General features: G+C 47.7%; 2 protein-coding genes across 2 annotated transcripts; one reads left to right on the top strand and one right to left on the bottom strand.

The window, feature by feature from the left end:
- Positions 1 to 7,045: 7,045 nt before the first annotated feature.
- NDUFA1 (NADH:ubiquinone oxidoreductase subunit A1) lies at positions 7,046 to 10,881 on the bottom strand. Its single transcript, XM_049644803.1, has 3 exons — positions 10,725 to 10,881; positions 9,671 to 9,760; positions 7,046 to 7,180 (listed from the first exon to the last, which is right to left on the bottom strand). The coding sequence occupies exons 1-3, from the start codon at positions 10,824 to 10,826 to the stop codon at positions 7,160 to 7,162; spliced, it is 213 nt and encodes a 70-aa protein (XP_049500760.1). The 5' UTR covers positions 10,827 to 10,881; the 3' UTR covers positions 7,046 to 7,159.
- Positions 10,882 to 11,116: 235 nt separating this feature from the next.
- Positions 11,117 to 12,223, top strand: RNF113A (ring finger protein 113A). Its single transcript, XM_049644788.1, has one exon. The coding sequence runs from the start codon at positions 11,140 to 11,142 to the stop codon at positions 12,169 to 12,171; it is 1,032 nt and encodes a 343-aa protein (XP_049500745.1). The 5' UTR covers positions 11,117 to 11,139; the 3' UTR covers positions 12,172 to 12,223.
- Positions 12,224 to 24,358: the final 12,135 nt, after the last annotated feature.

Genomic DNA, 24,358 nt, shown 5'->3' with positions numbered 1-24,358 from the left:
GACAGAGAGAGACAGAGCATGAACAGGGGAGGGGCAGAGAGAGAGGGAGACACAGAACCTGAAACGGGCTTCAGGCTCTGAGCTGTCAGCACAGGGCCCGACGCAGGGCTGGAACTCACGGACCGCGAGATCATGACCTGAGCCGAAGTCGGCCGCTTAACCGACTGAGCCACCCAGGCGCCCCGACGAGAAACTCCTTGTAGGCAAAACGCTTTCACGGGGGAGGCCGGGAGAGAAGGCGCCTCCTTGAAGTGGGAGCTTGAACTCCATGGGCCAGGACTTGACCTCCTCCCCCAGTCAAGCCCCTGACCTAAGCCACAGATTCCGGCCCCGGGCTCTCCAGATTGGACTCGGGCAGTGCCGGCGACAGGTTCTCCCAAACGCCGGATGCTTTCGCTCTCCCTGGCGCAGGTGTGTGTGGCCCGGAGACGGAGGCAGAGGAGCGAGCGGGACGGTGGAGGACGAGCCCAGCCCAGCCCCTGGTTCCCCAGGAAGCAGATGGATGCGGCGGACCGGGAAGCCCCAAGTCCACACCTTGCTGCCCCCACCCCACCTCTCCACGGGCCTCCCCTCACCTAGCCCTGCCTCCTCGGAGCCCCCAAGCCCTGGTTCCCGGCTCGGACACCAGCGTGCGGTCCAGTGACGCGCCTGTGTTCACCTGAGAGCACGCGGAGCCCGTGCCCACAGACGTGCCGCCTCAGAAGCCCACGGGGCTCTTCCAGAACGCGCCGAGGGCGCCTCCTTGGCCGCCGGAAGGCCAGTCCGCAGTGAGTGGGTGTTGCATCCCCTTCCGTGGAGACCAAGGGGCAGAGCTTGTTGGACAGGCGTCGCCCTGTCCATCCGGACGTCCCGAGGCCGCCTCACGGGACACAGCGCCAGCGGAGAGGGAGGTAGGCACCTCACTGGCCCTGCGTGTGGGAAGTGGGGGTGAATTTGTACCAAGGATATGGTGCTCCCGAGAGAGAGTTGCTCTGGAGACCCCAGGTCTCTGTTAGCTTCTCCCCGAGTTGAGCACAGGGTGGGGAGAGGCCTCCGGGGGGAGGTGGGTGACATCAGAGCACAGGGAAGAGAGGCCAGAGCTCAAGTCGGGGGCCCGCTCCGAGGGAGTCCACACCGTGGGCCCCGAATTGGATTCTTCCCTCTGTCCCTGCAGTCATTTTCGTTCCTGCTCAGTCTCTGCCCTCCCCTCCGCTAATACCCTCACGCTCACCTCGTCACCCTCTGCCTCATTTATCCTCTTATCTGTGAAGCACGGGCGGCAGGCACTGGGGGCGCGTGACGGGGAGCAGAAGACAAGGCCCCCACCCTCGGCGCGCTGATGGTCTAGTTGGGAAGATAAGGCAGGCCCACGCGAGAAGAGAACCAGGGGGGCGCCTGGGTGGCTCAGTCGGTTAAGCGTCCGACTTCGGATGGGGTCACGATCTCGCGGTCCGTGGGTTCGGGCCGCACGTCGGGCTTTCTGCTGTCAGTGCGGAGCCTGCTTCGTATCCTCTGTCCCCCTCTCTCTGCTCTGCCCTCACTTGCACTCTCTCTCCCTTAAAATAAATACATTTTTAAAAAGAGAGACAACTAGTAAGTCAAATGTGGCAGGGCACGTTGGGTTTGGGCAGCTTCTAAGCCAGTATGGCTCTATGACCTTCTTGGTCCGAGTCTAAAAGGCCACCAGACTGTCCCAGGAAGGGGCAGGAGGAGGTAGGAGGCCCAGGGCCTTTCCCCAGCTGAGGCCCATCCCCTAACATTAAAGGTCAGGGACCCTGAGCACTGTGCTGCCCAGTGACCTCTCAGAACGTTCCAGCCATCCTGAGCACACAGGTCTGCCATTGAGTGAGTGCCTCGCTGAACAGTGCCTTGCTCAGAACAAAAGCACTGTGGCAGAGCGGTTTCTGGATCGCTGGACTTTTTTTTTTTTTTAAGCTTATTTATTTATTTTGAGAAAGAGCATGAGCAGGGGGGAACAGAGAGAGAGAGAGAGAGAGAGAGAGAGAGAGAGAATCTCAAGCAGGCTCTGCCCTGCCAGTGCAGAGCCCGATGTGGGGCTCGAACCCACGACCCTGAAATCATGACCTGAGCCGAAATCAAGAGTCGGACACTTAACTGACAGCCATCCAGGCACCCCTCGGATCGCTGGACTTTTTCACGGTGATGCCCTGATTCTCATCCACGGTCGTAAGTACGGTGGGCCGCTCTTACAGGCCCTGGATACAAATTCCAAGGTTGCTGTAGAGACCTGACCCACCCCGCCCCAAAGACAGCGCTCTTTAAAAAAAAAAATTTTTTTTAATGTTTTATTTATTTTTGAGGCAGAGAGAGACAGAGCATGAGCAGGGGAGGGGCAGAGAGACTGAGACACAGAATCCGAAGCACAGAGCCCAACTCGGGGCCCGAACTCACGAACCGTGAGATCATGACCTGAGCCGAAGTCGGACGCTCAACCGACTGAGCCACCCAGGCGCCCCAAGATGGGGCTCTTACAGGTAAGAGAGGGCAGTGGGCTTCTAGGGGGCTACCCTGTTTTCGGGCCTTTAGAAACACAAGGTATTAGGCCCAGAAGGCAAAATCTTATCTTCCTGTCTTCTGGGACTGAAGAACATCTGCCAAGAAACAGGACAACAGAGGAAACAAAATGTATCCCAATAAAGCACGGAACAGTTACAGGGCCTTTTCTTCCCAGTTGCATGGGTTTATACAAGTAAGATCGGCTGGCCCTTTTCTCAAGCCGTGCCCAGAAAAGAACAATTAGGGCTGTAATCACGAATGAAGATTTGTGGAAATCCCCAAAGCAGTGATTTGGCTCTTTGTTGCAAAAGGGCCTTTGCGGGTGGGGAAGCGTATTGCAGCCAACAGCATCGGACACCGAGGGCACACAGATATGCCAGGGAGACCCTTAGCAATCAGAGTGTGCAAACACAGCCCTGGATTTCTTCACAGAAATTTCCTTCTCTTGTCTTTGAGCAACAGTGCACCCAAAACGCGAAGGTTCTAAGAGCATGGTGAACCCCAGCGCAGTATGCCCGCGGGCTGTGCATGAGTTAAGGGGAGGAGAGGGGCATTCCACAAGCACACACAGACCCCAGCCCAGAAGCTGAGAGCCAGACTCTGGGTATCTGACGTCCACATCGACATAACCTGGGAAGAAAAAGCTCTGTAACTGTTCCTTGTGTCCTGTGTCTCACAAAAGGCTGGTATAAAAATTTGTGTTCTCGGGTCACAGAAGTATCAGCACGAGAGGAAATCTTGGAAAAGCAAGTGGTGCTCAGCGCTCAGCCCCCACCCCCTACCTTCATCCAGAAGCTTCCTGTCGAGGATGGCCGGCTTCAATCCGAGCCACTCGTCACCTTCCCTTGGAAGGGAGCGAGTGGCAGCTGCTGAGAGGGGTAAGCCAGCACTTGGTTCTCAGGGTGGCGGTGGCGTTAAGCCGGTTCTCCTCTCTGCTTTCAGAAAATACCTTCTGCTTTCAGAAAATACCTTCAGAGCGATCAGTGTCTTTGTTGAGCTTTGTAAGGCCTGCTGTCTTTGCAGTGCTCTGGAAAGACCTTAGTTGCGATCCCTCATTCTAAGAGGGAACCCCCAGACTGCTCCCTGCACTTGGTTACACGCTGGGCCTCAGGGGCCCCCCCGACGCCACACTTGGGAGACTTTTGGGGACCTAGGGGTGGACTGGCCAGCCACTCGAGGGGTGCGTGCAGTGCCGGCAACTATCCCTTCTGCATGTGCTGTGGGTGCAAACCATTTCACGGACACGACTTCGTGGCAGTCTCATATCCACAGGGACGTGTGCGGGGCACATACTATCCTCACGTGAGAGATGGGAGACCTGAGGCTCAGAGCAGTGAAGTGACTTGCGTAAGGTCACACAGCCGACGGGCGGCGGGGCCGCCTGACACATCAGCCCTCCCGGCGCTGAGGCTCCAAGGCACACGTCAGCCCTTCGGAAAAGGAGCCGTCCGGGGTCGGGCGTCCTGTGCATCCTAGAAGGTTTAGAAGCACTGCTGGCCTCGTTCCACTAGGTGTCAGCAGCGCCCCAGGAAAAGTAAACTTTCCGCGGCGGGGGCGGGGCTGAAGCACGGCTTTCTGTCCCTCGCTCTGCAGCGCGGCCAGGCAGGAATGGGCCCGTCACCATCTCACTCCTGCTTCCCGCCCTGCAGGGGCTCCCAGCTGCCCCAGGAAGCGAGTCTGACAGCCTGAAGGAGACAGACCAGGCCCCTCGGGTTCTGGGCGCTGCCGGCCTCTCCAGTCCCTCTTCCCCCCTCCTTCCCGCCCCACGCTCCGCTCCAGGGCACAACCGCTCATAGCTCTTTCCCACACGGCCGTGCCAGTCTGTGCGCCCACGCTCATGCCCTTTCTCTGCGTGCCGTGCCCTCCCCCTCGCTTGCTTAGCTCGCAAATCCTACCCAACCTTCAAGACGTGCCTAGCAGCGTAGGCATCGCCCGGAGACTTACCCTAAGCCCGTGGCCTTTCCCTCCCCCCTCCTCAAGCCCCACCTCCGTGCTCCCGCACCTTCTGCAGCTTCCGTTCTGGGCACGCCTCACCCCATCCTGTCATCAACTGCCCTTCACGCTACTGGGAGCTCCTGAAGGGCGAGGCTGTGTCTTATTCGAGTCTGAGGCACAGTGCCTGGCAGGCAGCATTTACTCAGCGGCGTTTACAGACGCGAACCCCCGAGAACAGATGAAAGCACGCTGGGTTGGGAGTGAGAACACCAGGAGTCTGCTCCCACTCGCGCCCCAGCTAAGTGATTGCTTCCCGCCCCTGAGCCTCTGTTTCCTCCTCTGAGGAACGGGAGTTTGGACGAAATGTCTAAGGGTCCTTAGAAATTGGGTTGCTGGGGCGCCTGGGTGGCTGTCGGCTAAGCGTCCTGAGCCGCGCATCCGGCTCTGCGCTGACAGCGCAAAGCCTGCTTGGGGTTCTCTCTCTGCCCCTCCCCTGCCCGCGCCTGCGCAGAGCTCTGTCTCAAAAAAAAAAAAAAAGAAAAAGGAATTGGACTGCTGATTCTAGAAGGTTTTCTCATAAATGTTCCACTTAAAAATGCTTCCCAAAGGGCAGGATCATCCTCTTCCTCCCCTTCTGAACGTGTAGGACCTTTAACCTTTTTCAAAGTCTTTTCCTATCGACTGTTATTTGACCCTAGAAATAGCTACAGCAGCCTGGCAGACGTAATTTCAAGCAAGAACCATTCTTCCAAACAAGTGACGTAAAGGTAAACTGTGTGTCAGCTGTTACGCGCTTACCGACGTGTGTTTGTACGTATGCGCACACAGAGAGACCCTCCAGGGTGGTGTGTCGATGGGGAGGGGCTGGGCAGGGCGTTGGAACAAGTCTTTTCACTGAATACCTTATATTGTTAGATGTTTGAGCTGTGTGACTACAGTATTTAAAAAATTAAAGATAGTGAATAAAACCAAATGAATGGCGTCATTTCCCGAGCATCATTTCAACCTGAAGAGCAGGTGGCTATGGACCAGGGGTGGGAGAGGGGTCAGTGCCCTGACCACCTGTCAGAGCTGCTGGAAGAAAACACTTCTGGCTAATTGCACCTGCAAAGAATCGAGGGAGACGCAGGCTACCAAACGACTGTCATCTTCTAACTTCGGTGTTTTCACCTGGTTCACTCCCTGGCCGCAGACTATAATGATGAAGTGAAATTTCATTGGCAGGTGCCAGAAAAGAGGGAGGTGAAGGATTCAGACCCTCGTGCTGAACCTGACCGACTGATTTCTACCTGTCATTTTGTGGCCCTCCACTGAACATCAGCCCCGAATCCATCTAAGCAGATACCCTTAGTGGATGATCCCCACCTTGAGGCACAATAGAACAGACCTAAAAATCCAGAGACTTAGCGATGGATTTAGTAATGCTGTCAAGGTCTTCTACATCCCCATCCTTACTCCCTGCCTCTTCCGTCCCAGAGACGGTTTTCATGACAGTCAACAAAGTGAGGCCTGTGTGGTGCTAAATGCGGACTAGAGGTTGCATGAAGTGTGTCATCGGGGCCGTGGCTTTCCTTGAACAGTTTCTCATCCCCGGGCAGCACAACAGAGAATAACGCTCGAAGCATGAACGCCGCCACCTGCTTCCTCCGTAAGCCCTGCCCGGCGGCAGGAGTTCAATGGAAAGTGCACAGTGCGACAGCGGGACAGGTCACGTCAGACGTTAAGATGGAGAAGAGAACAGGTCCTGTGGCCGCCTTGGGGGTTGATCTACACACACATCTACACACACAGGGCAGCACCATGTCTCTAGGGGTTACAGCTTTTCAGATTATCTGCTTACCTTTAGTGCTGAACGTGCCAGTGTTTATTTCAAGCAGTCAGTGTACTCATTTTAATAGAATGACGAGTCTTGCCGCTGCTCCCCACTAAGACAACAATCGGCACTTGAGTGAATCCTATGTGTCAGATGCAGAGTGCATGGAAGTTCAGGGTGCAAGCTCAGCTTTAAAAACATCCTACCTGGGGGCGCCTGGCCGGCTCTGTAGGAAGAGCGTGCGACCCTTGATCTCAGGGTTCTGAGTTCAAGCCCCATGTCGGGTGTAGAGATCACTAAACACTTTAAACTTCATATAAAAGCATTCTACCTGGAACTTAACACAATAGGAATCACCCAGAAAAGGAACTAGAAAGGAACTATATTTTACTAGCAACCGCTGAAGGAATGAGGTCTTTGTTAATGTATTCCTATCTACTCCAATAGTAACAACTACCGTTTATGACACATTAGGCACTGACAGGTGCTTGGTGTACATTACATCTATCATTTTAAGCCTCAGCTGCCTTCTACTTTTTTAAGAGGAAAAATCTTCTTTTTTTTTAAGTTTATTTTGAGAGAGAGAGAGACAGAGCGAGCAGAGGAGGGACAGAGAAAGAGAGAATCCCAAGCAGGCTCTGTGCTGTCAGCGCAGAGCCTGACATGGGACTCAATCTCATGAACTGTGAGATCACGGACTGAGCCACCCAACGCCCCTAGTTTTTTTTAAAGTGATAAAGCTACACTGGGTAGATTGCTTCAGATTGTTTAGTACTATTAAAAAAAAAAGTAGAGAAAGCCTTTGATTTTGCTTTTTTGTTTTTATTATGTACTACATTGATAGACTGCATAACCTTCTAGAAAGGGCAGATGAGCATAACTGAGTTAATCTTCATCGGTCAGGAAAAGGCTTCTTTAATCAATATTTTCCAAACCCTGAAAAACAGTATAAAAAGGAAAATGTGACAATTCTGTTCCCACCAAAGATGTGCATGTACTGGCATACATCAGAGATCTTGAAGGTTTGGTTCCGGACCACGTCAGTAAAGTCAGTCAAATAAATTTTTTGGTTGCCCGGTGCATATAAAAATTATGTTCACACTATACTGTAGTCTCTTAACTGTGCAATAGCATTAGGTCTAAAAACACAGTGTACAAACCTTAAAGTACTTTAGTGCTAAAAAATGTTTTCTTAAAAATAAAAAGTACTTTAGTGCTAAAAAATGCAACCATCACCTGACTTTTCAGTGAGTCGTAAGCACTGACCGCAGATCACTGTAACAAACATATTCATAATAAGTTTGAAATATTTCAAAAATTACCAACATGTGATACAGAGACACGAACTGAGCAGATGCTGTTGGAAAAATGGCGCTGACGGACTTGCTCGATGCAGGACCGCCCAACCCTTCAATTTGTAAAAAAGCACAGTACTGTATCGATAAGTGCAATAAAATGAGGTATGCCTGTACCCTTACTTCCAGTGTCCCCAAATGGCATTTTATTAAAGAAAGTACTTGCACATCCCTTATTTCTCTAACTGCAACAATAAAGTGAACTGAATTTTATAATCACTAAAGTAAAAAGAGCAAGCTATAAGGATGTCTAGTTTTCATTTTCTGACAGCAGCAAACGTATCACTTTATATGAAAAGACCCCCCCCCCCCCAACCCACCCCATCAGAACTAAAGTCAAGCAACTATTTACCATCTGGATCCTTCAGAGAGTCAGAGGACAGTAAGGTAAAACCATTAAAAAAAAATAATAACAGCCAACGTGAGGAAAATACTGTCAACCTCATTCTACTTTTTTACACATGGACAAATGGAGACTGCTTAAAAGTCTCTTGCTTAAGTCAGTAAGAAAGTGGCAGAGCCAGAATTCAAGGTCAGGGACCCCCCACCTCCAGAACTCTTGCTCTGTAAGCAAGACACTGTTTATTCAGAAGACCCACTCTTTCTTACTTAGCTCACAACCAAAAACCTCAGAAACCATAGAGTAAAAGATTAATCAGCGATGACATTTCTTCCAAGTGTTAAAATAACACAGTCCAGGTATTTTGTTTACTATTGCGGGAAGAATCACCTTGCGAGAAATTAAAACTGCATGGCCCAGGGAGCCACTCTGTAGAAATTCTAATTAGGAATCTTCATTTTATCTCCCACGCCAACTGATCGTGATGGTTATTGGTCCGTGCTTTGAGAAATACCGCTTTAGTTGAGTAGAGATCGATCGTCACGTTCATTACATTAGATTCTCAAACAGCACTATACTGACAGGCTAGCTTGAGTCCTTAGAGTGTTATTTATAGTCACCGACCCTGTTTTCTCATCTATAGAATGAAACTCATATTAACCTAGGTTGACGGTGAAGAATAAACGAGCCAGGAGAGAATATTAAAAAGTAACTACAATTTTTTAAAAGAATAATGGGAGATGAACTCCTACAAGATGTAGGAATATACTATTAGGTTTATCAGATTAAAATGCTATTGCTTGGCCATTTTGTATCTACAAAAAACTGCAATTCCATAGGATTCAATCAAATTTAAAATTAGAGTAATTCTTTAACCTATGGCATTGGGGGCAGGAACTGGCAAACTAATGGAGTATGGAAAAGTGTATTTGTGAAACAGGACCATGTGTATATGGAAATTTAGTTTATTAGAATGGTATTTCAAATTAAAAAATGGACTGTTCAGGGCACCTGGGTGGCTCAGTCAGTTAAGCGTCTGACTTCAGCTCAGGTCATGATCTCACAGGTTTGTGAGTTCGAGCCCAGTATCTGGCTCTGTGCTGACAGCTCAGAGCCTGGAGCCTGTTTTGGATTCTGTGTCTCCCTCTCTCTCTCTGCCCCTCCCCTGCTCATGCTTTATCTCTCTGTCTCTCAAAAATAAATGTTAAAAAAAAAAACGGACTGTTCTACAAATGGACAATTGTGACAACTGGCTATCCCTTGGAAAAAAGTACAGTTAAAATCTGATTTCACATTATACCCCCAAATGACCTGTAGATGGGTCAAAGCACTAAATGTAAATATATATACATATATATTTTTTTTTGGAGGAATTTTTAAAATATATAAATAATCTTGGGTAGGAGAATCATTTGTGAGCCAAAATCCAGAATGACAAAATATGATAAACTGAACACCAAAATTAAAACCTATGTGATGAAAGACATCATAAAACGAAGAAGCCAGACTTGGGAAAAGATCTACCACATATGCAACAGACAAAAGATTAATAGTCATTACATGTAAATAACATATATGTGTAGGTGTGTGTATAAAAAGAACAAGCAAAGCGCACAGGCAGACAATCCACAGAATAAAAAACACAAAGGAAATTAGCACTGTAAGACATTTGGCAAAACATTACTAGAACCCATCTCAACGGACACATGGCTAGCATCAGAGCTATCTTACCTTTGACACATAGTGACGATTAACTCCAGAGATGCGCCTGTCTCTTTGCATCAAACTCCATTGATACCGATAATAGGCAACCCTTTTTTCCTACAATTAAAAGAAAGTATTATTGCACAATGTTTATGAAAATGAATGACCCAAGAGAGGGCTATCGGAACTTATAAGTGACATTCTAGAAAAGGAATCATCACTGAAACAAAAACCAAATCGATATTAAGACCGGATCCTAAATAAAATCGGATCATTAAACTTCATAATTAAGATGGTAACCATGAGTTCTTACCCTTTATATTTTAACCAGCATCTGGTTTTTTTCCCCTTTCCTCCTTCCCCTCGCCCCGCCCCCACCCCCTGTTTTTTGTTTTTTTTTTTTTTTTAAAGACACCTGACTACTCGTTTCCTTTTGGGACCCTAAGGAGAGGAAACAACAGCGGCAGATCACACGTGAAGAAAAGTCACAAAACCAGAAAGCAAACACACTTATACCCTGCACTCTAGAAATAACGTGAACGAGTAGAAGGAGAAGAAAATTACAACTCTGATGTGAAAAGCAGGATCTTGCGGTAAATACCTAGAGGCTTGGGGGGGAGAGGTGGGGGATAAAAAAATGTCAGGGGAAAAACCTAACTACGGGTAGGGAGGTAAAAAACCGTGAAGCTACCAGGATGTGGATGCGAGAAACTAAAAAAAGCCAAAAAACAAAAAACCATCCAGCAAGAAAGATCAGAGATCCGAGGAAGTGGAGGCAAGAACTAGACTGACGCCCAGGAGTTCGGACCTACCTTCTAATCTACCTTTCCAGCCCCCCCGAACCCACTCTGCCCTCTAGCCCACTCTTCGCACGACAACTAGCTGCTTCTTGCTAGAGGAGGATGTGGTTTCCGTCGGGTTTCGTTCCGCAAGCCTCCGCTTGCAGGCAACACTAAGAAAGGGGAGGGCCGCCCCTGGTGTTCCCCAGCCCAGAGAGGCTCCGCGCCCCAACGGCCTCCCGCCGCCCGTTTCGTAACGCCAGTCCGCGGAGTCAGCCGTCGCGCCGGAGAGGCCGCCTTACCTTGCCCCCGTTACAGAACCTGTGGATGTGCGCAGTGGCTATGCCGGGGATGACCAAGCACACGGCCATGACGCCGAGGCCGGGCAGAATCTCGAACCACATCGCGCCGCGGCTGCCAGGACCGAGCCCCTCCTTCCCGGCCCCCGAAAGGTGACCCGGCCTCGGACCCTTCCCGGTAGGCTCCGCGGCAAGCTGCGAGCGGGGCGGGGCCGCACACGCCTCCGGAGGAAACGACGGAGGCCGACGGGGCTCAGGGGTGGCGCGCGCTCGCCCCGTCGCCCCCTAGCGCTCCCGCAGTCGGCTTTGGGCCGCCCGGTTGGCTCCGACTGGCGGCCGGGCGCGCGACGTACGATGACGTGAAGAGGCCCCGCGCCGCCGAGCACGCCATAGCCGTTCCGGAGCTCGGGACTCTAAAATGGCAGAGCAACTTTCGCCGGGAAAGACCACGGACCAGGTGTGCACCTTCCTCTTCAAAAAGCCCGGTGCACGAAAAGGGGCTGCGGGCCGCAGAAAGCGCCCGGTCTGCGACAAGGAGTCCGGAGACAGCAGCGGCAGCAGCGACGAAGGCAACACAGTGGTTCGCCCGGAAAAGAAGCGGGCGATCCACAACCCGATGATACAGAAGACTCGTGGCAGTGGTAAACAGAAGGAGGCTTACGGCGACTTGAGCAGCGAGGAGGAGGCGACCGAGCCCGAGAGCCTTGGCGTGGTGTACAAGTCCACCCGCTCGGCCAAGCCCGTGGGACCAGAGGATATGGGCGCGACTGCGGTCTACGAGCTAGACACAGAGAAGGAGCGTGACGCGCAAGCCATCTTTGAGCGCAGCCAGAAGATCCAGGAGGAGCTGAGGGGCAAGGAAGATGACAAGATCTATCGGGGGATCAATAATTATCAGAAATACATGAAGCCCAAGGATACGTCTATGGGCAATGCTTCCTCCGGTATGGTGAGGAAGGGCCCCATCCGAGCTCCCGAGCATCTACGCGCCACCGTGCGCTGGGATTACCAGCCCGACATTTGCAAAGACTACAAGGAGACTGGCTTTTGCGGCTTCGGAGACAGCTGCAAGTTCCTCCATGACCGTTCAGATTACAAGCATGGGTGGCAGATCGAACGTGAGCTTGATGAGGGTCGCTATGGCGTCTATGAGGATGAAAACTATGAAGTGGGAAGCGATGATGAGGAAATACCATTCAAGTGTTTCATCTGTCGCCAGACCTTCCAGAATCCAGTTGTCACCAAGTGCAGGCATTATTTCTGTGAGAGCTGTGCGCTGCAGCATTTCCGCACCACCCCTCGCTGCTATGTCTGTGACCAGCAGACCAATGGCGTCTTCAATCCAGCGAAAGAATTGATTGCTAAGTTGGAGAAGCACCGAGCTGCGGAAGTGGGTGGTGCTTCCGATTTCCCAGAAGACCCCGATGAGAGTCCAAACCCCATCACTTAGTTTTCCTATTATTCTCATACCTCAAAATAAATACTTTTGTTGTTTTGGAAAGCGTAATGCGCCGTGTCCTTCCTTTCTAGGGAAAGTGAGTGGAAGAGGCGGGTGGTGAAGTAGGTTCCTGGATGGATGGCTTGTAAAAGCCTCGAGGTAGGTACAATCTGGATTTTTGCCTGGTATAAATGCTGCCTGGGTGTAACATAACTTTTCAGAACCCTTTGGCATGAATTCCGGGGAGGGGAGAAGTTGGAAAGAAGAGCGAGAAGTTGCTAGAACTAATCAAAGCTGTGATGAAAGCAAGAACTGAACCGATCGTGTCACGTTTCTGTATCACTTAGTAGTTTACAAAAGTACCTTCCGTGCATTATCTCTGTTGGGAGCCTGTACTGCTTCAAAACCTGCCCCAGTCAAGGTGTGTGTTTGGGGGGTGGGGGGTGAGTGGGAGGATCGGGTGGGCGAGCTGCTAGCTAGCAGCAGGGTGGGTGTCTGGGAAATGGTCCTTGCTCTCTTTAAAGCACCATAGGTGACCCTGCTTCCACGAACGATTGAAATGGCCTATGCTGCGCTGTCCAGTATGGTAGCCGCTAGCTTCATGTGGCAGCTGAGGACCTGAAGTGTGGCAAGTTAGCCACTATACTGGACACTGCAGCGCTAGACCCAACTTGTAAACCGAGTTCGCAGGGCAGAAACCCAGCATTTTATAATCCATTGTCTGAAACCGTGTCCTCACAGACTGTAACGGAGCCGATCACGGTCATCTACGTACCTGTCTTCCCAACCAGTCTGTGAAGTCTTCAGGGACAAGCCCAGTGCTTGGCATGTAATAAACAATAAACCCAGAGACGCTTGAAAAGGGATACTGGGGCCAAAGCCTTGAATCCAGGCCAAGGAGCTTTGACCACATTCTGTAGGTAATGAGACAGCAGAGGTTTGGGGAAGGGAACACAATCAGACTTTTTTTTTTCCCCAATGTTTATTTTTGAGAGGGAGAGAGAGAGCAAGTAGGGGAGGGGCAGAGAGAGAGGGAGACACGGAACCCAGAGCAGGCTCCGGGCTCCGAGCTGCCAGCACAGAGCCCCGATGTGGGGCTTGAACTCATGAACTGCGAGATCACGACCTGAGCCAAAGTCGGAACCTTAACCAGCTGAGCCACCCAGGTGCCCCCAGGCTTTTTGTTTTTCTTTTAATGTTACTGGGGCCACAGGCTGTTGGATAGATTGCAGGAAGATGGAAGACACGAGGCAGGGAGGCCACTTAGACCAAATGATGAATACATTTTTACTGATTAGTATTTGTGCTGATCCCAGGAAAGAGATGCAATAATTAATTGTGGGTTAGAGTTTTTAAATTCACATTCATTAATCCATTTAAATATATTCTTTGAGGGGCGCCTGGGTGGCTCAGCCAGTTGAGCGTCCGACTTCAGCTCAGGTCATGATCTCATGGTCCATGAGTTCGAGCCCCTCGTCAGGCTCTGTGCTGACAGCTCAGAGCCTGGAGCCTGCTTCAGATTCTGTGTCTCCCTCTCTCTCTGCCCCTCCCCTGCTCATGCTCTGTCTCAAAAATAAATAAAAACATTAAAATTTTTTAATAAAATAAAAAATAAAAAAATAAATATATTCTTTGAGCGGCAACTGTGTGTCAGGCACTATGTTTGGCCTAGGGGATATTAGCAAACAAGATAGACACAGCCCCTGTCTTCACGGAGCTGGACATCAAACAGTGGCAGGTGTGATAAGCAGGAGGGAAAAAGTGCACTGGGTCGATCTCTCAGGATTAACCCAATCCCAGCCTCGGAGTTCAGAAGCATCGTTTTACTTTCTACAAAGTGATACATTCTATAAGAGAATGGATAAAGTCCAGTGGGGATACGTCATAACCTATTGGGAAAGGGTTTAAGAAAGGATGGCCAGAGGAAACAGCACTCAAGGGATGAGACAAAGAAGCAGCCAAACAGGAAACAGGACGCTGTGGGGACACAGATGGAGAAATAGAAGCAAACACTGTCGGGGTGCCTGGGTGGCTCAGTCGTTTGGGCATCTGGCTTCAGCTCAGGTCATGATCTCACGGCCCATGGGTTCGAGCCCTGTGCTGACAGCTCAGAGCCTGGAGACTGCTTTAGATTCTCTGTGTCACTCTCTCTCTGCCCCTCCCCCGCTCAAGCTCTGTCTCTGTCTCTCTCAAAAATAAATAAACATTAAAAAAAAACCTAAAAAAAAAAAGCGAACACTGTCATGGAAGGCAAAGGAAGAGAGTGAAGTGTCGTGAAAGATACATGGTGATGAGGAGCAAAAGAATTATAAAAATGTTTCTTTCTTTTTTCTTTTTTTTTTTTTACCCTTCCTGAGAATTGATATTCAGGAAGTTAAGCTGATGGAAAGGGTCCAGGAGAAAAAGATGAAAGAGAAAGAATGCTGCCGAAGACTAAGCTCTAGAACTGACCAGGGATGAGATTGAAGGCACAGATCAAGTTAGTCTGAAACGGGAACCCTCTCGCACTGTTGCTGGGAATGCAAACCGGTGCAGCCACTCTGGAAAACAGTGTGGGGGGTCCTCAAAAAATTAAAAATAGATCTACCCTATGACCCAGCAATAGCACTGCTAGGAATTTACCCAAGGGATACAGGAGTGCTGACGCAGAGGGGCACGTGTACCCCAATGTTTATAGCAGCACTCTCAACAATAGCCAAATTGTGGAAAGAGCCTAAATGTCCATCAACTGATGAATGGATAAAGAAATTGTGGTTTATATACACAATGGAATACTACGTGGCAATGAGAAAGAATGAAATCTGGCCTTTTGTAGCGACGTGGATGGAACTGGAGAGTGTGATGCTAAGTGAAATCAGTCATACAGAGAAAGACAGATACCATATGTTTTCACTCTTACGTGGATCCTGAGAAACTTAACAGAAGACCATGGGGGAGGGGAAGGGGAAAAAAAGGGAGGGGGCCAAACCATAAGAGACTCTTAAAAACTGAGAACAATCTGAGGGTTGATGGGGGGTGGGAGGGAGAGAAGGGTGGGTGATGGGCATGGAGGAGGGCACCTGTTGGGATGAGCACTGCGTGTTGCATGGAAACCAAGTTGACAAATTATATTAAAAAAAAAAGTCTTTTTTTTAATGTTTATTTATTTATTTTGAGAGAGAGGAAGACAGAGCATGTGAGTGGAGGACAGGCAGAGAGAGAGAGAGAGAGAGAGAGAGAGAGAGACTCCAAGCAGGCTTACCGCTGTCAGCACAGAGCCTGAAGCAACGTGGGGCTCCATCCTGCCAACTGTTGAGATTGTGACCCGAGCAGAAATCAAGAGTTAGACGCTCAACTGACTGAGTCACCCAGGCTCCCTAAGAAGTTGGTCTTAAAGTGCTGAGAGAAAGAATAGGAGAAAGACATTTGTCTACTACTCCACATATTGTTTAATACCTGCCTCTGAATCTTAAGAATATACAAGATACATGCAAATGAGCATTAATCTTAGGATCCACAACATCCAGCATTTTCTTAAAAGGGACCATAACCACAAAAGCACACGCATCAATAGTGTACTCAAAATATCTTTCATATTTACCAGTTTATGATTACATTTTAAAAGTCAGAACTAGTTTTTATCACCTTTAATTAAATGGTGCAACTTCATTTCATAGGTGGAAATTAAACATTTGTTCTTTCAAATATTTTTATTTATTTTTAATTTTCATTTTCATTTTTTTTTAATTTACATCCAAATTAGTCAGCATATAGTGCAACAATGATTTCAGGAGTAGATTCCTTAGTGCCCCTTACCCATTTAGCCCATCCCCCCCCACACCCCCTCCAGCAACCCTCAGTTTGTTCTCCATATTTAAGAGTCTTTTCTGTTTTGTCCCCCTCCCTGTTTTTATATTATTTTTGTTTCCCTTCCCTTATGTTTATCTGTTTTGTATCTTAAAGTCCTCGTATGAATGAAGTCATATATTTGTCTTTTTCTGACTAATTTCACTTAACATAATACCCTCCAGTTCCATCTACGTAGTTGCAAATGGCAAGATTTCATTCTTTCTGATTGCTGAGTAATGCTCCATTGCATATTACATACCACATCTTCTTTATCCATTCATCCATCGATGGTCATTTGGGCTCTTTCCATACTTGGCTATTGTCGATAGTGCTGCTATAAACATGGGGGTGCATGTGCCCCTTCGAAACAGCACACCTGTATCCCGTGGATAAATGCCTCGAGTGCAATTGCTGGGTCATAGGGTAGTTCTAGTTTTAATTTTTTGAGGACCCTCCATACTGTTTTCCAGAGTGGCTGCACCAGTTTGCATTCCCACCAGCAATGCAACAGCATCCCTCTTTCTCCGCATCCTCGCCAACACCTGTTGTTGCCTGAGTTGCTAATGTTAGCCATTCTGACAGGGGTGAGATGGTATCACATTGTGGTTTTGATTTATATTTCCCTGATTCTGAGTAATGCGGAGCATGTTTCCATGTGTCAGTTGGCCATCTGGATGTCTTCTTTGGAGAAGTGTCTATTCATGTCTTTTGCTCATTTCTTCACAGGATTCTTTGTATTTTTGGTGTTGAGTTGGATAAATTCTTTATAGATTTTGGATACTAACCCTTTATCTGATATGTTGTTTGCAAATATCTTCTCCCATTAGGTCGGTTGCCTTTTAGTTTTGCTGATCGTGCTTATTTTTTTTAACTTTTATTTATTTTTGAGGGAGAGACAGTGTGCACAGAGGGAGACAGAGAATCTGAAACAGGCTCCATGCTATCAGCACAGAGCCCGACGCGGGGCTCGAACCCACGAACTGTGAGATCATGACCAGAGCCAAAGTAGGACACTCAATCGACTGAGCCACCCAGGTGCCCCACAAATAGTTTTTTAAAGTATGTAGGGGGGGAGGGGAAAGCAAGCATGTGAGCAGAGATAAGATTGCTCTAAAGAAGCTAACCTAGTCTGAGAGGTCAGAGGAGGCTGCCCTAGGAAATGACCCTCAAACTGAGACCTAAAAGGGGAGCGGGAGAGAGTATCCCAGGCAGAGGGATAAGTACACACTGAAGACCTGAAGTGAGCGACTGGCTTGGGCTAAGAATACAAAGCAGTCCAGCACGGCTGCAGGAAAGAGGTAATCAGGGGCCAAAGAGCAGACACCTTGCGAGGCACGTTAAGGACTCTGGACTTTATCTGAATGGCAAAGGGATGCCATCAAAGGGTTTTAAAAAAGAAAGTGAAGGGGCACCTGGGTGGCTCAGTCAGCTGAGTGTCCGACTCTTGATTTCGGCTCAGGTCAGGATCTAGCTCATGGTCGTGGGATCCAGCCTCCATGTCTGGCTCCGAGCTGAGCATGGAACCTGCTTGGGATTCTCTCTCCCTCTCTCTCTGCGCGTCCCCCACTTGTATGCATGTGCACGTGCTCTCTCAAAATAAATAAACATAAAAAAAAGAAAGTGAGATGATCAGATTTGAATTTTTTTGAGAGAGAGAGAGCATGAATGTGAGCAGGACAAAGTGAGAGAGATTTTTTTTTAACGTTTATTTTTGAGAGAGAAAGAGTGGAAATGGGGGAGAGCAGAGAGAAAGGGTGACAGAGGATCCCAAGCAGGTTCTGTGCTGACAGCAGAGAGCCTGATGTGGGGCTCGAACTCACGAACCGAACCGTGAGATCATTACCTGAGCTGAAGGCTTAACCAACTGAGCCACCCAGGCACCCCCCGATTTGAATTTTTAAAAAGAGAATTCTGCAGTGTGGAGAATGGATTCAAGGAACCAGACAGGAGACACGGAGACCACTTAGGAGGCTGGAGCACTAGTCCAGGTGACACGATGGTGGACTGGACTAGACTGGAGGCTGTGGACATGCATTTAATAAGTAGTTTTTGAGCATCCACTATATGCCAGGCATTGATTTAAGCAATAGAGACACAGCCATAACAAAAGTGCACAAGTCGGGGATGCGCCTCTTGATCTTGGGTTATGAGTTCGAGCCCCACGTTGCGTGTAGAGAATACTTTGAAAAAAAAAAAAAGTGGTGCTCAGTCGGTTAAGCGTCTGACTCTTCATCTCGGCTCAGGTCATGATCTCACAGTTTATGAGATCGAGCCCCGTGTCCAGCTCTGCACTGGCAGTGCGGAGCCTGCTTGGGATTCTATTTCTCCCTCTCTCTGCCCGCCCCCCCGCCACCGACTCTCTCTCAAAATAAATAAACTTAAAAAAAACTAAAAAAAAAAGAAAGATGCACATACAGAAAAGCACATAAAACACAACTTTGCAGAACAAGTAATTATATAGGAACACCCGCATAACCACGACCCTGGTCAAGGAATACAAAACTGAGAACACTCAAGGAGCCTCAGTGCACCCTCTTCAGATCACACCCCTCCACCCATAGAGGTTACACAGAGGTAACCCCCTGTGCTGACTTTTACGGTAATCGGTCCTTTGCTTTTTTCCGTCGACCCAGCCTTCCTGTTTAGCTATTTCTCTCTCCTTCCCTCTCGCCAAACCAAGAAAAACCGCACACTCAATGTCCTTCCTTTCTCATCTCCCATTTATTCTTTCTTTGTAACAGCTTTGGTGAGATACAGCTCATATCTCAGTACGAATATATTCATAGTCACCATTTAAAAGCATATACTCCAGGGGCGCCTGGGTGGCTCAGTCGGTTAAGCGGCCGACTTCGGCTCAGGTCACGGTCTCGCGGTCCGTGAGTTCGAGCCCCGCGTCGGGCTCTGTGCTGACAGCTCAGAGCCTGGAGCCTGTTTCAGATTCTGTGTCTCCCTCTCTCTGACCCTCCCCTGTTCATGCTCTGTCTCTCTCTGTCTCAAAAATAAATAAACGTTTAAAAAAAAATTTAAAAGTATATACTCCAGTGGCTTTTAGCATATTCACAAGGTTGCGCAACCATCCCCACTAATTCAAGAACACTTTTGTAACATACAGAATTGTTGGATCACTATATTGTACACCTGAAACGAATTGAACACTGTACATTAATTCTACTAGAATTTTTTTAGGGGAACATTTTCAACACCCCAAATAGAAACCCATAAACACCAGCGGTCGCTCTCCGCCATTCCCCCTCGTGCCCCACACCTCACTGGCAACCACTCAACTTTCTGTCTCTATACATTACCCCTTTCTGGACATTTCGTATCCATGGAATCATATAATATGTGGTATTGTGTTACTGCCTGCTTTCACTAAGCATGTTTTCAAAGTTGATCCATGCTGTAACACATATCAGTACTTTTCTCAATATGGCTGAATACTACTCCATTGTGTGGACATACTACATTTTGTGTATTCATTCATCAGTTGATGGGCATTTGGGCTCTTTCCACATTTTGGCTATTACGAATAATGATGCCATGAACATTCATTTTTGTGTGGACACAGGTTTCCATTTCTCTGGAGGAGATACCTAGGAGTGGAAATGCTAAGTCATGTGGTAATTTTGTTTAAGCTTTTTTTTAATTGAAGTGAAATTCACATAAAATTAACCAGTTTACAGTGAACAATCCAGGAGCACCTGGGTGGCTCAGCCGGTTAAGTGTCCGACTTCGGCTCAGGTCATGATCTCGTGGTTTGTGAGTTCAAGCCCCATGTCGGGCTCTGTGCTGACAGCTAGGAGCCTGGAGCCTGCTTTGGATTCTGTGTCTCCCTCTCTCTCTGCCCCTCCCCCGCTTGCTCTCTCTCTCTCTCTCTCTCTCTCTCAAAAATGAATAAACATTAACATTTTTTTTAACTTAATCTGAAATAATTAAGATAGGGGGCGCCTGGACGACTCCGTCAGTTAAGCATCCGACTCTTGATTTTGACTCAGGTCATGATCTCACAGTTTGTGGGTTCGAGCCCGACATCTAGCTCTGCACTGGCGATGAACTTTTGGGGTGATTGGGGGGTTTGTGGGGTCCGGATCCAACGGCCAAGAAAGAATTCCTGAAGACGTCTTTGGTGTAAAAAGGTGATTTTGTTAAAGCACGGGGACAGGACCCATGGGCAGGCAGAGCGGCACTGTAAGTGTGTGTGTGTGTGGGGGGGGGGGGTTACTGGTTTATGGAGTGGGGGGAGAGGGAGTTTGCAAAGAGACTTTCACATGCTAAAGATTTACTGGAGGCCTAGCTATCTTCAAGCTAAAGTTGTCTTTCCCTCCAGCAAAGCACTCAACGTTAAGACATTTGGGAGTTCCTGGACTTCAGGCTATGATGGGACTGCCTTTTTCTGGTAAATTGGTGGAGGCTCTTATCAGTTTAACCATTTGTTTTTGTCCTTTCCTGTTTGGGGGTAGCCTGGAGTGTCCAAGGAATATCACACATGTCCCACCTGGGGGGGGGGGGGGGGTGCTGTTAGCCTGCACTTTGTCCTCCGCTCGCCCCACGCTCCCTCGCGCCCTGAAACAAAAACATACACCTGAAAACTAAAAATACAACCCTAAATAGCCAATGAGTTCATGAGAAAATCTTCATGGAGATCATGAAAAAGTTAAACCTCAATGACAATAAAATACGTGTAAAAACATGTGACATGCATCTAAAATGGAATCACGAAAACAGTGCATAGTGTTGAATGCGGTTTTTTTTAAATATGCCAAATTAATGCATAAAGAGTTCCATTTTTATTTTATTGATTGATTGATTGATTTTTAAGTAGGCTCCATGCCCAACGTGGGGCTTGAACTCACGACCCTGAGATCAAGAGTCACATGTTCTACAGGCTGAGCCAGCCCAGTGTCCCACGAGTTCCATTTATGAAGCTAAAAAAGGAGGAGGACAAACCTAAAAGGACAGTGGGAAAAAGTAATGGAGAAGAGCAGGAGTTAAAAAAAAAAAAAAAAAAGCCCAACACAGATCTCACTGGACAAAAATTGAAGTACAGGCGGGACTGAGTTCCTTACTAGATTTTCTCGTAGAGCATCTAGTTGTTTTGTTTTTTTTTTTTTTTTGGTCATTTTCAGAGTTTTCTTTTAAGTTTATTTATTTTGAGAGAGAGTGAGAGTAAGCAGGGGAGGGGGAGAGAGAGAGGGAGAGAGAGAATCCCAAGCAGGCTCCCTGCCCCGACGCAGGGCTCAATCTCACAAACGGTGAGGTCATGACCTGAGCCAAGATCAAGAGTCAGATGCCTAACCGACTGAGCCACCCCATTTTCAGGGTGTTGAAGCTGCTGGGGGCTCATGGCCCCTTCCTCCATCTTCAGAGCCAGCAACATAGCATCTCTCTCTGACTCTGCTTCATCTACCTCTTTTTCACTCTCTCTTCTGCCTCCCCCTTCCACTTCGAAGACCCCTGTGATTATACTGGCCTGAATACTCCAAAATACTCTTCCTATGTTAATGTCAGGTAATTATCCGCCTTAATTCCCTCTGCCATAGAATTTGTGTTAAAAAACAAAAAAATCAAGAGTCACACGCTCCACCAACTGAGCCAGCCAGGTGCCCCATACAATTATCTATTATCATTTTAGTGTGATTTCAGAATGTTGTGGAAATGAAAACATGTTTATTCTGCCATGTTTCCAACCTGTTCTATGTGGCTTTAATTTTAAATTGAATCCGGGGCGCCTGGGTGGCTTGGTCGGTTAAGCGTCCGACTTCGGCTCAGGTCATGATCTCACGGTCCGTGAGTTCGAGCCCCGCGTCGGGCTCTGTGCTGACAGCTCAGAGCCTGGAGCCTGTTTCAGATTCTGTGTCTCCCTCTCTCTCTGCCCCTCCCCTGTTCATGCTCTGTCTCTCTCTGTCTCAAAAATAAATAAATGTTAAAAAAATTTTTTTTAAATTGAATCCATAGCTATATCTTTTTTTTTCAATATTATTTATGTATACCTTTCATCATTTTAAATAGGTCAGTCTTCATAGAGGTATGCCTATTACATTAATTTCTTCCTAAGAACCAGCATTTGGTTTTATTGATCATTTCCAGTTTTTGTGTGTGTTTTTATTAAGTTTGTTTTGAGAGACAGAGAGAGAGAGAGAGAGAGCATGTGCGCACATGCAAGTAAGGGAGTGGCAAAGAGAGAGGGAGAGAATCCCAAGCAGGCTCTACACTGTCAGCACAATGCCCGATGCAGAGCTCAAACTCACCAACTGTGAGATCATGACCTGAGCCAAAATCAAGAGTCGCACACTTAACCGACTGAGCCACTCAGGTGCCCTGATATCCATGTTGGACTTTTAATTTACAGAACTGTAAGCCAATAAATGTGTGTTATTTTAACCCGCTAAATTCGTCGTAATTTGTTACAGCATCAATAGGAAACCAACACAGGGGTGCCTGGGTGGCTCAGTCGGTTAAGCATCCAACTTCAGCTCAGGTCATGATCTCATTGTTGGTGGGCTGGAGCCCTGTGTCGGGCTCTGTGCTGACAGCTTAGAGCCTGGAGCCTGCTTCGGATTCTGTGTCTCCCTCTCTTTCTGCTCCTCCCCCACTTGCTCTCTGTTTCTTTCTCTGTCTCAACAAGAAATAAACATTAATTAAAAAAATAGGAACTAATATAGTTGGTGTGGGGAAAGCTCAAGTGTTCAGTTTTGGATGTGTTCAGAGAATCTGAGCGTGTTAAAGATCTATGTAGAAGATACCAAATAGGCAGATGGATAAGAGTCTGGAATTCAGGGGAGAGGTATGGGATGCAGATAAAAATTTGGAGTTGTCAGCGAAGAGCGAAAAGCCAAAAGAATGGATAAGGTTAACAAAGGAGCAAGTGTAGATAGAGAAGAGGTCTAAGGAGTGAGCCCTGGAACACCCAAGTCTGACAGCTGACATCCAGCCGGTGGTTTCAAGGTAGCGAGCACTCCAAAACACAGGCACTCTCCAAGATGTAAATGCACAGCTAAGCAGTAGGTCAGAGGCAGATACTTAATACTCGGCTTGTAAGAACAGGCAGGTGCTGGAGACAGGAGTGAGTCACAGATCTCAAATACAGGGCAACAGTCTTGTCAAGAGGAAATAGGCATAGGCCTGGCAATAGAGGTTGAGAAAAACATAAGGACAGAGTCAGGGCAATATATTTTAGACGTTGGCAAAGATGGGACCTTGGCCCTGAACCAGCTTTCTGCCTTGGGCTTCTACTGCATCCTTAACTTGATTCCTGGCCCCTGTGGGTGTTTGTGTATCTTTCTAGCTTATCATTTTCCCTTCTCTCCCATTTCTCCTCCTTTTTCCTTAATTGCACATAACATACAAATAATATATTCAATTGATTCTGACTTTTTTTTCACATTTTAACACCTCTGAAATCAGATGAATCGTGTCATAGTTTAATTGGCAGCATTTTTTTCCTTCTTGGTATATAAAATAATGATGGTCTTGGGGGCGCCTGGGCGGCTCAGTCGGTTAAGCGTCCGACTTCAGCTCAGGTCACGATCTCACAGTTTGTGAGTTCGAGCCCCGCATCGGGCTTTGTGCTGACAGCTCGGAGCCTGGAGCCTGCTTCGGATTCTGTCTGTCTGTCTGTCTGTCTCTCTCTCTCTCTGCCCCTCCCCCACTTGTGTTCTGTCTCTGTCTCTCAAAAATAAATAAAAATGTAAAAAAAAAAAAAATAATGGTGGTCTTAGAGTCAATGGTATCTTTGGTTTCATGAAATACAATTGCTCTCTCATTTAGGGAGCATTTCAAATTTTTCAAATTTTGCATTTTTTTTCAAATTTTGCATTTTTTTCAAATTTTGCATTTTTTTTTTAATTTGGAGGGGGCTGAACTTTATTGAAGTTTAACTTACTGAAAATAATATCCGCCAATTTTAAGTGTACAATTAAACGAGTTTACACAAATGCGTGCAGTCATGTAACCATCACCAGAATCATGATAAAGAGCATTTTCATCACTCCAAAATGTTTCCTGGGGTCTCTCTGTGGTCAATCCTTTCTCCCTACCCCAATCCCCAAGCAATCATTGATCTGCCATCTAGCACTATAGTTTTACCTTTCCTAAAATTTCCGATAAATGAGATTGTACAGCCTGTACTCTCTTTGCGTCTGGGTCTTTTCACTCAGCATAATCATTCTGCGATTCATTCATGTTGACAGACGTTATCAGTTCATTTTCACTGTTGAGTATTATTTCACTCTGTGGATGTGCCACATTTTGTTTGCTCGTTCGCCAGTTGGCAGACATTTGGATCGTCTCCAGTTTGGGGCTATTATAAAAAGCGAATAATTGACCTTTTTCAAAGCGGGAGAAAGCGTAATCCCATGTAAAGCAAGTGGGT

Source organism: Panthera uncia, chromosome X, assembly GCF_023721935.1.
Source record: "Panthera uncia isolate 11264 chromosome X, Puncia_PCG_1.0, whole genome shotgun sequence".
Classification (NCBI taxonomy): domain Eukaryota; kingdom Metazoa; phylum Chordata; class Mammalia; order Carnivora; family Felidae; genus Panthera; species Panthera uncia.
The sequence above is the reverse complement of the archived record's forward strand: the minus strand, read 5'-3'. Positions and strand labels throughout refer to the sequence as shown.

Coding starts and splice junctions, on each gene's coding strand:
- NDUFA1 (XM_049644803.1), bottom strand. CDS start 10,826: ATGTGGTTCGAGATTCTGCCCGGCCTCGGCGTCATGGCCGTGTGCTTG. Junction 9,761..10,724: donor GGTTCTGTAACGGGGGCAAG/GTAAGGCGGCCT, acceptor TTTTAATTGTAG/GAAAAAAGGGTTGCCTATTA. Junction 7,181..9,670: donor ATCGTCACTATGTGTCAAAG/GTAAGATAGCTC, acceptor ACTGTTTTTCAG/GGTTTGGAAAATATTGATTA.
- RNF113A (XM_049644788.1), top strand. CDS start 11,140: ATGGCAGAGCAACTTTCGCCGGGAAAGACCACGGACCAGGTGTGCACC.